General features: G+C 36.2%; 1 protein-coding gene and 1 long non-coding RNA gene across 2 annotated transcripts in view; one reads left to right on the forward strand and one right to left on the reverse strand.

Annotated features, from left to right (window-relative positions):
- LOC132398114 (MORC family CW-type zinc finger protein 3-like) overlaps positions 1-11,443 on the forward strand; it is a 140,526-nt gene that overhangs the window by 120,286 nt on the left and 8,797 nt on the right. The window contains exons 14-16 of the mRNA XM_059977112.1: positions 6,671-6,873; positions 7,831-8,680; positions 9,785-10,068. Coding sequence (XP_059833095.1) covers positions 6,671-6,873; positions 7,831-8,680; positions 9,785-10,068 — 1,337 coding nt within the window. The remainder of the gene's footprint in view (positions 1-6,670; positions 6,874-7,830; positions 8,681-9,784; positions 10,069-11,443) is intronic.
- LOC132398115 (uncharacterized) overlaps positions 1-11,443 on the reverse strand; it is a 77,859-nt gene that overhangs the window by 31,712 nt on the left and 34,704 nt on the right. The gene's annotated exons all lie outside the window — the stretch shown is intronic.

Here is an 11,443-nt window from a genome sequence, read left to right on the forward strand (position 1 = left end):
TAAGAACTATGAAACCTGAACTGCATGCTTCACAGATGCCAACTGCTTTCTTAGTGGTATTGTGGCATTCACTTGCTAATCTGCTGGAAATGGGTTATTGATTTTAAATTGTTTGCTTTCAAGCAACTGAGAGATGAGACAGAACAAATAATGGTGTGGGTTGGGGGGGTTGGTTTGTGAAGAGGTGGAAAATGGAGATAGCAGCAGATAATAGTATATGGCTCTGACCCCCTTTCCAGATTATATGGGACAGATTCCCTCTCTGGTCATAGTTGGCTCCAAATGCTCATGATAAGACCTTTGATTTGGCTCCTACAAATTGCAGTTATAGTTCACTGTTGAATTGATCTTTACAGAAGACAGCTTAAATTTTGATGGATTAATTTTTACATATAAAGATAATTTTCCAGCACAGAACACCAAATTATGCATAGTTGTACTCATTTTTATTTCAAATTATTTCTGATAGTGATAGGATGTACCTGTTTGATCCATTTACAGACCTTAAGTAAGTAACCTGAGCTGCACTTATTAAAGATGCCCTCATGTGCTGGAAGTAATACAGGGAAGTCAGACATGCATTAGGGTGAATCAGAAAATGAAGTTTTCAGTCCAATTTCTAATTAGTCAAGACTCCAGTAAGAAATGAGGATAAGTATTTCAGAACAGATGCAAAGTGATTATTATGTTTAATTTAACATGCACAAATAGGTCTAATTTCTAGGCACAAACATGCACAAATAGGTCTAATTTCTAGGCAACCACATCCAATTTCTTTTTTGGCTTGTCAGATTATATTTGAGTGTGCTGCTTCTACTTTAGGATATTTTGTACATTAGTGAAATTAAAATTACTCTAAATGTTAAATTTCAAATAAATATAGATCTAAAATATTTACTTAATAAATGAGGTCATCACAAAAACTTAACACCTTCAGAATTCTCAAATAATTTTCTTATTGCTTTGTTCCTGAGGTGTAGAGCTTCATGCCCCATAAAAGCACATGGCTGTTAATGAGAATGGAGTAATTTATGTTTTTCAGAAATGGTTATAATAATTGTTAGTAATTATGCTCAGACTTTGAGATTTTCACAGTAATCTTTGGATTAAAGATACTATAAAACAGAAGTATGGAAGGAAATTTAACTGAAAATCAGCAAATACTGAGCATTTTGCAATTAATCAGTTGAATTTTAAATAATGCTGTAATAATCCTCAAATGCTATGATATTTCTCTTGCTGTATTTTCTTCCTTTAATTTCTGCTTATGTCCTTACATTTATGCTTGTGATTTTAATGCCGTACCTTGTATTTCTGTCTTTCTCCTTGAATTAGTGTGAATTTTGCTGTCAGTTTGTTTTCTCGTATTTTGTTTCCTTTTTCATATCTGTAGCATTGTTTTCTAAATTCTTTATGGATTCTTCTGTTACTTGTTAAACCCTAGCATTTTGAATTTACAGGCGAGATTAGAGAGGTGTCCTGTCTCCTGCCCCTTTCCTCCCGTTTGGAGTTCTCAGTCCAGTTTTCGCTCAGGATGCTTTGCCACTTAAAAGGTCTGCTTTCAGTTCTGAACTTTGAGTCCTCACTCCACACTGAATAGCTGTGTGGGGACGATGGTGATGTTAACCTCTTCCGAATGATCTTATCATTCCTCCTTTAGTCTACTCCCTCTAACCATTGACCACCCCTGTCTATGCTACTGCTGCCTTGCATGTTTAGAGAGAACCTCTCCTTCTCTGTTGGAGATTCCTAACCACTGTGGCATGCTTTAAAATTAAAATTGCATTAAGAATGTTAACTCATTTCTACTAGAAAGCTTCCTTACTGACTCCCATGTTGCCAAGATATGAATGAACAATGAAAACAATTGTTAAACACGTTATGTTCATTCTGTGACTGAGGAGCTTCTGGTGTTTGCTGCTTGCTTATAGATCTATAAAAAATCTTTTACAAAGGCAATGTACAAGTGGATTGCAACTTGATTTTGGTTATTTAGGTCCTAAATGAAACCTCTGAGATTGCGCATGCTGAATCTGTTTTGGATAATGATTTGGAATAGATCCAAGTAACATAGTCTCTGATAAAATTACAATATTAATTAAAGCAGATTGAAAAATTGTAATTGGTTTATTATTGTAACATATACCAAGCTACAATGGAAAAACTTAGCTTTGCTGACCATCCATACATATAATTTCAAAACATAAGTAAATTGGGGTAGTGCAAGGAAAAATTACCAGAATGTAGATTATAGTGCTGCAGTTACATTTCCAGAGGAAGTCCAGTGCAGGTAGACATTGAGGTAGACTGTAGGGTCAGAAATTCATCTTTAATCTACAAGAGTTTGACAACAGCTGGATAGAAGCTGTCCTTGACCCTGATGGTGTGTGTATCTTCTGCCTGATGCAAGGGGAGACAAGAGACTGACCAGAGTGAAATGAGTCTTTGATTTCGCTGGCTGCTTTTCCAAGGCTGTGAAAAGTATGGACTGCATTTTGTTACCCCTAAATTCTCCGGCTAGTACTTGTGTTACAGCATTGATTGGTACTCTGTAGAGAGTTACGTGATCTATGCCTAGGAAAGGTTGAGGGTATCTGTGAAAGGAGCAATATCCTTGCCATCACCATTTTGTGATATCCCATAGAAAAGTGTACTGGATTGGGCTGGACTATTGAAGATCTTATTACATTCTTCATTCATATGTGAAAATGTTTGAGGACCTGACTACTCTGACAAAGAGATAAGACCTTATAAGAACATAAGAAATAGGAGCAGAAATTGGCATTCTGATGCATCAAGACCACTCTGCTAATTTGTTAAGGTAATTGCTGATCTGTCTATGGGTACAGCTTTACCTACCTACCTTTTACCCCAGAACTCTTAATTCCCATGCTATGCAAAAATCTGTCTGTGTCTTAAATATATTTAATGAGGTAGCCTCTACTGCTTTCCTGGGCAAAGAATTCCATAGGTTCACTATTCTCTGAGAAAAGCAGAGAATCCCATCTCCATCCTAAATCTTTTTTCTTGATTTGTTATCTCACTTACCAATGGAAATAACTACAGTATTTTCCCTTTCATAAGATCCCCTTCCATCCTTTTGAATTACAGTGAATACAGTCCTAGACCACTCATTCTCTCCACATAGGCTACCCTGCCCCCCCCCCCCCCCCCACCATCTCTGAAATTAACCTGGTGTCCCTCCTCTGAACTGCTTCCAAAGCTGCTACATCTTCTGTTTTTCCCTTCCAGATTGGATGATCTTGCATTTACCTGTGTTATACTCAGTCTGGCAGACCCCATACTCACTCCACCTACTTATATCTAATTTAATTACATATAATTGAAATTATACTTCCCTCTATGTGCATCATCAATATCATTTAAAACCCCAATTTAGGTCAATCCAAATAAGAGTGCTGGACTAAATTACAATGCAATGATTTAACATGCTTGATGAAAAATCCTTTCCAGCTTCACAGTAACTAGATTTTCAGAATAGGAGTTTGATTCTGTAAAGGTTGGTGGTGAGCCATTTTGTTTTCGAGACATCTTTAAGTGCTGCCCATAAAGAAGTGCAGAGGAGTTCTAATGTATTTTAAGGAGTAGTGAAGGAATTACAAACTAGAATATGAAAACTGTGTTAGGAAGCACCTCCCTCTCCTTGTACCCACTCCTGCCCATACCTCCTTTCTTCTTTCTAATCATAATGATCTTTATTCAAAACAGACTAGTTAAATTTTCAGACTAATCTGTAAGAATGAAGTACGGTGATTTTGCCTAACCCACACTTTTTGTGACTATTGAAGAATCAGATAGAACAGAATGTAAAACCAAACTTTGTTTTTGTCAGACTTCCAGTTATATTATTGCATCACCATTGACATCTTTGCTTTTGAACATGTTAGCTCAAATTAGTAAGATTTCTAGTGAACTAAAATTAACCAAGCATTGCGGGTTGGGTAAACTGAAGCCACATTGCTTATTGAAGTTACCTCTGAGTTGAAATCTCATAGTCATTGCCTTTGATCAACATTTGTAGTATTAGTGTGTGAGGGTAATTCTGTGATTGAATGAATGCTTGTTCTCTTCTCCAACAACATCTTAATGCCTCAGTTAAGTGCTGTGGTTCATCACAGGTAGGTGTAATGCATGAACTCTGTATTTCTTCATATATTATTTTCAAATATGCTGTAGATTTAGAAATGTATGAAGGGAATGAATTGATTGCTATTTTATATTGCAAAATGTTATGTTGCAAAGTTTAAAAACCGAAATACAGCAAACTTCTATTACAAGGGGTAATTATTGTAACAAAACTTCCTTTTAATGTTACATTACTGTAAAATTAAGAGAATATTACTTTGAGTTAGCAATAATTTGTATTGATAATACTAAATCAATAAATGTTTAATTTCTTTAATGCTATAATGTATTTCTTCTATTGCACCTTTTAACTATTGTTAACTTATTTAGGAATTAACAACTGTGTAAATTTACCACGCATAGGAACATTACATGTAATGCATTCATCATCATCATCATTACCCTTACATGCCATGTTGTATGACCTGGGCATTCATTGTCTTCCAACTGTCTTTAATATGAGAAGTTCTAATAAACTCTTTGAAACCTTTGCCTGTCTAGCCCTTAATGTAACTTATGAATCTTACTGACTTTTGACTGGGACTTTTTCTTCCATTGGTCTTTCCCGTCACTGCGAGATGTTCGAGCTTCTCTTTCCTCAGTACATGTCCCAGAAATTCCAGCCGTTTCCTGATTGATGATATCTGCTGTCGTTTTATTTTGGCTTTTTACAACATCACCTCATTTGTTACTCTGTCCTTCCATGATATTTTCATCATTCTTCTCAAAAACTACTTTTCTGCAGCTTTGAGTCTTCTTTCATCTTGCTTTGATGTGGTCCAACATTCACTTCTTGCACTGCAACACTGAGTTTCATGCCCATAGAGATTATGTTATTCATTAGACTAACATACAATTAAACTAGACTAATGTACAACTAAACATTTCAAATGATCCTCTGTAGCGTTGGTAAAATATCTGCACGATGTGCATGAAGTAACAGATTTTAGAATGATTTTATATCTTTTTAATTTGGATAACAGGAACATTAATTTAGTTTGCTTCCTTGTATGTTGTACTCCAGCATTCCCTAGAAAATTAAATTTAATGAAAATGTTTTTTAAATGTTTTAACCGCCACTTTAACCACTTTGGTTCTTAAAAGGTTACAATTTCAAGTTCCAGTCTTACTTTATATAGCTCAGGTGGGTAAATGAAATAGAGCAGTCCCATAGAAAACTGGAAGATCCTAGGTTCAATTAGTACCTTGTGCATGTGGAGATTGGTATTTTTGGTTTCAAAGGGTAAAAAGTGATTTTCCGCCTTAGAGATCAAGGTATATTTGGATACTAGAGGAATCAAGGGATGCAGAGTTAGGACAAGGAAACTGAAAGATTAACTATTGCCTGAATAGCAGAACAATAACAAGGAGCCAAATGGTCAAATTTGTTTCTGTTTTTTGTGGTCTTTTCATATTTTGCCAGAACGTGCATGCTTGATCACGTGGGCATAAAAGTACAGTCAACAGTGATTGTTCTGTGTTTAGTTAACCTTAAGTTAATTACTGGCTATGTGTACACATCAAGAATGGCTGTTGGTGAAGCAAGTTGAGGTAATGAGTAGCCTATGCTATCCGGATGCTGCCTGGCCTGTTGAGTTCCTCCAGCTTGTTACACCTGCTCTTGATTTTTACTGTATTTTGGTGAGTTGGGATGTACACTTGGGATGACTTGCGCAAGAGTCAGTGCCAGAAAAACTCCTCTTTATCAGCAGGAAAGTGTACCTTCCCAATTCCCATTATGTTGCATGTTTGCATTTATTTTAAGATTTGGAACCTAGACTTGTCACATCTGGAAAAAATGGGCAATCTCTTTGCTTTAAAGTTGGAGAGTCAAACACTCATAACAATTAAATGTTAGTCTTAGAGAGGCTACTTTGCCAAGTTTTTAGACTTCTGATGGCAGTGAAATTGGAACCCACTAAATTAAGTATCAAAATATTGCAGAAGCTGGTAGTCTAAAATAAAACAAAAGAAGCTGAGGGCACCCAGTGGGTGGGTTGGGTGTCTCTGCACAGGTGGGAAAAAGTTAGTTTTTTTGTCTAATGATTTTAGTTCTGATGCAAGGTCTATTTTTATTAATGTTGAATGGTTCTTCTTTCAGCAGTTGCTAACTGATCTACTGCATATTCCCAGAACTTTCTGCTTTGTCTCCTAAACCAAAAATTCTATAAGGCCTGTGGACATGGTTGAGTTCAGTAGCTTTTATCTTACATGAGTATTATGTAGGAAAGAAGAGGTATGATTATAAGATTTGTAGTTCATATGTTTAGAGGAAAATTGTAAATGTAGTTTGGGCTTGCAACAATTCTAGAAATAAATTTGATTTTTAATGTAATAGGAATATCAATTCAATCAACTAATTTCCCTGAAAGACACATTATGTTTGGATCTGGCTGCTTTAGTATCGCAGGTATCACTGTTGAATACTGCACCATTTATGTAGTTTTATAAGCTTAGTTTTTTCTACTGAGATTCTGAAATAATATTTTGCCTTGCTTTCTAATTTTTTATGTTATCTGAGCAGCAATCTGAGCTGTTTTTAACAAGCCAAATAAAGGACTCCTTGGAAACAGAAGAAAGTGAGGGGGAGGAGGAAGAGAAAGATGAACAGGATGAAGAGGGAGGCTGCAGAGCACAATCTTGTTCCACCAATCTCAACACAGCTTCAGGATATTCAGATGGCACAAATGAAGAACATATTGTGTCCTGCAGCCTAGTACTGAGCAGGTTATTTTTTTTTTCATTTTTAGAATCTTTTTATTGGTACGTAATCTTCAACAACTATAAAATGATACATAACTACAACAGATTAATATGTATACAAATAATAAAGATGAAGAAAAAAACTGATCGTTAAATATAAAAATGGAAAAAAAATATATATATATAAATATATATAGGAAAAAGAAGGGAAAAAAAAGAACCCAATCTAACTAGTTAACTACAAAAAAAAAGAAAAAAAAAATCCATTATGAATCAATCCCCCCCCCCGGAGCAAAACGTTTGACCATCATCTAAATATTTTAAAAAGTCATCAACCGCCATTTTATATTTATAAAAAAAATTGGAAGGAAACTGTATAACTTAATTCAAATTAAATGATAATATTTGGCAAAAGAACCCCATCTTCTCTCAAAATCAAATCGAGGATCAAAAGTTCTACTTCTAATTTTTTCCAAACTAAGACATAACATTACTTGAGAAAACCATTCAATTAATGTAGGGGAATAAATATCTTTCCATTTTAATAAAATAGCCCTTCTTGCCAGTAGTGTAACAAATGCAATTACATGTTGATATGAAGATGAGATACCCTGAATAGGGTGCGAACTATTCCAAATAGAACAGTCAATCTATTAAGTAGTAAATTAATTTTCAAAGCTTTAGAAATTGTAGAAAATAAAGATTTCCAAAACGATTTTAATGAAGAACATGACCAGAACATATGTGACAAAGTAGCTACTTCAGTTTTACATCTATCACAATAGTTGTCTATACTAGGAAATATTTTAGGTAATGTCTCCTTTGTTAATTAATAACGGTGAGCAGGATCTTAGTTCAGTTTTGTGCTTAGTATATTGTAAATTCCATGACAAGATATAGTAGTATAAAAACAAAACTTTCAGTCAGTGGTACTTGAATTGCTGTGGAATGACTTGTGAATATTTTCCCTCCTCTCCATAGTAATAAACGAAAGCAGAGTCCAAATGGTAAAAACCGAAATAAAAAACGCTTCAAAGAAAAAGTAGAAGAACTAGTCACTCCTGATGCAGCCCAACCACTGGAATCTGGAACAGTGAATGCTACCAGAGAAAGGCAGAGCAACAACAGTGATGATGATCTCATCATCATAAAAAATGAGAGTATCCGGGAATCTGCGGACATTTCTCAAAGCACCAAGCAGGATGAAATAGAGCCCATGGAGTATTCTGCAGTCCCTGAAGATAATAATGATAAAAAAAAAATTAAGGAAAATGGTTCAAATAGTGATGGGTCAGTTATTCATGACCCTTCAGAAAACATATTTATTTCGGAAGGAACACAGACCAATAAACTTCCTGTTATAAAGAAAATTGAAACAAATTCTAGCAGCACAAATGAGCCCACGTACTCCCATTTTAATCTCAGATGCCAAGAAAGTATTTTAACAGACAGAGTTCATGAGAGCGCTCTCGATTCAGCAAAGTATACCCCAGCTGCAGTACAATTTCTGGAGAACCAGTTGGACCATGCAAGAAATTTATTAGACGAAATAACTGCAGAAAGAGATTGCTTTAGGAAGCAAAATGAAGAACATACCATTGCACTAAAGCAGATAACAAAACAATTGTTGGACTACCAAGAAAATGAGAGACAACAGCAACAATGTAAAATGAATAAAGAAGCTAATGGGCCTGAAATCTGGAGTCTAGAAGACATGAGAGCCCATTACGAGAAAGCAATTGATGATCGTGTTTCTTTGACCCAGCAGTTAGAAGATACAACAAAGAGGATGGAAAATTGCTCCTTAGAAAGGGATCTTCTGAAAGAAAAGGTAATGTTTGTTTATGGACAAAAATAAGTAGGTGATGGTGAATAGTGCTCTTTCATATTTGAAGGGTTGTAGCTAGTGGTGTTTCTCAATGTCATTACTGGAACTGCTTCTTTTGATTATATGTTAAAGATTCACATGCAGAGTAAGATTTCTATATTGCTGAACATTGTGCTAAGTGGCGAGGCAGAGTGTTACAAACGACAATTAAAGGTAGGCTCAGAAGTTGCAGATGAAATTTAATTCAGAGAACCAAAAAATACTATACCGAGGCAGAAAGATTAAGGAGAGGCAACAACAGCTAAGTAGATGGATATATGTGTGCATAAATCATTGAAAGTGGGAGGGCTGCCATTGCATCTATATTGCCCAGGATTCATGTTGTGGAAAACTGAAGCAACAAGCCTCTTTGGAGACATAAATACTATTATTGGGGCAGAACCTGGCATATTGTCATTGCAGATTGTCAGCATGTAGAGGTCAAACACCAGCTGTCTGTTGTCATTGTCATGACTCCACTAATCAACACTTGTTGCAAAGAAGAGCTGCATATATTCATGAAATGTTAGTATGAATGTTAATACTTGCTAGAGGGTACTTGTGTCTGGGCAGTCACTGAATTCTGTTATGAGTTGTCTACTGCAACTAATGCTTTCTGATCTCAAATGTAAGTGCAGCATTTTAATTCATAAGTAATGGGCAGTTATATATTGTTACTCTTAAAATGCTCTACTTTGACAGCACTTCCCGAAATTATAGTGTCGCCAAGATAGACGAGCAGTAAGTTAGGACTACCACCTGCAGGATCCCCTCTAAGGCATGCACCTCCTGATTGTTGCTGGTCTAAATCCTGGAACTCCTTGCCCACCATTCACTATACGAGTACCTTCAACTGATCCTTTTAGTATTTCTGGAAGGTAGCTCGCCATTATCTGTTTAAGGGAAATTCCGGATTACTAATAACTGCTGTCCCTAAAAGATAGCTTATTGGAAAAGTAAGAGCATTATACTCAGATTTCAATCCTGTGTTTCCTGATTATATTCAATGGGTAATAGACATAAATCACATCTAAAGGCATGGGAAATAAAATGCATGTTTGTTTTCAGCTTGAGAAAATGGAGCAAGAAAGAGATCAAATCAGATCAGAGTGTGAAAAAATAAAGCAGGATTTGAAATCCAGCAGGAACAGAAGGGATGAAATTTATTGGACGAAAAAATCAGCTGCTGCGTACAGATACTCGGAACTAGAGCTGATGCGGACAGAAGTTGAGAGATTAAAAGGACAAAAGGAAGAGTTGGAGAAGAAATTAGAAGAAGCCCTGAGGTGCAATGCAGTACATAAAGAGGCATTGGTTCCTTCCACCAGCCAAGGAATTGCACAGGCCAACAGGTAATGAAAGCATTGGTATTTAAGAATAAAGAAGTTTTGTTTGATAAAAACCCATTAACAAAGATTTACCATTGAAAATTCTTGGAAAACTATTGCTCAAAAGAAATCACTTAAAATTTGTTAGGAGTTGTTTAATATTAGCTGGTTCAAATCAGGTGTAAGAAATGTAATAAAAACACTAGGTAAGGTCAGGGATATTTACAGAAGCTACTAGCAAAGTTCATGAATTCTACTGCACAGTACACAGGTCTTGGGATTGTTGAGCAGAAGACTGGATTTTTCATTGTGCTTAGTGCTCAAGCTTCCTCCAAGTTAAAAAATCAAAAGTCAGCAGATCTGCTTAGGTCAGTGATGCACCATCAATAACTCTCTCGGAGACGTAAAGGCGAGATATCGGCTTTTATTGACTGGAAGAAGGAACAAGCAGTGGTTGACCACCATACTACATCCTGGAGACTGAGAGGCCGGGCTCAGGCCTCAATCGCATTTATACCGGGGTCTGTGGGAGGAGCCACAGGAGCAGTCAGCAGGGGGCGTGTCCAGACAGGTATATGTAGTTCACCACAGTCAGTCAGCTTGTAAGTGAAAGTTCCAATTCACTGTACTGCTGCGGACCTTAGGCACCAGAACCTTTGTTGAAATACTTCATGCTAATAACCACAAGGATCAGCGCGTTTGTGAAGGAGACAAAAATAGTTCGGACTAAAGTGGGGTACAACCCCACAAATCCCCTTCTAAAGCAGCAAGGAAGTTATAGGCACATTCATAGGAATTTGATAAGCCTTAAGAAGCTTGAGTATCACCGTAACAATTGCATTTGTAACTTATTGGTGGTGTTACTATCAAAGCCCAGGGAACAATATGTGATACATCTTCTAGCTCTATCTGAGAGCTGAAAAGCTTTCCGAGCCAGTCTTCCATTTTGTAACACCTAGTTACTTGAACTTATTCAAATTCCATTAATGTGTAGGTGAATTCAAACCAAGTTCTGTTAATGTCCTATATCCTCTTGAAACCCATTTGAAGTGAGAAGCAATCAGAGTGAAACCCAGAGAACATGAGAGATCAGAGGATATATTGCTGTTACATGCAGAGGAAGATAGTGAAAAATATAAGCAGATCGGGTCAAGTGTCAGATTACTTGGCATGCAGCCCCTTTGCCTGGTCTCTGTTCAAGAAACGAAAATTATTGTAATTCCATAATAGTGATACTTCCTAAAATAGCAAAAGGCAGTGTGCAGCAAATGTCTTCTATGCAGATTTTATTAATGAAAAAAAAGCAACAATAAGGTTTCAACAGAACTGAGCATGTCCCTTTGGACTAAGCTTTCACTTTCAAATGTACTACTTCCTACCAATATCTCTCACTTATAAA

This window comes from Hypanus sabinus, chromosome 8, assembly GCF_030144855.1.
Source record: "Hypanus sabinus isolate sHypSab1 chromosome 8, sHypSab1.hap1, whole genome shotgun sequence".
NCBI classification, from domain to species: domain Eukaryota; kingdom Metazoa; phylum Chordata; class Chondrichthyes; order Myliobatiformes; family Dasyatidae; genus Hypanus; species Hypanus sabinus.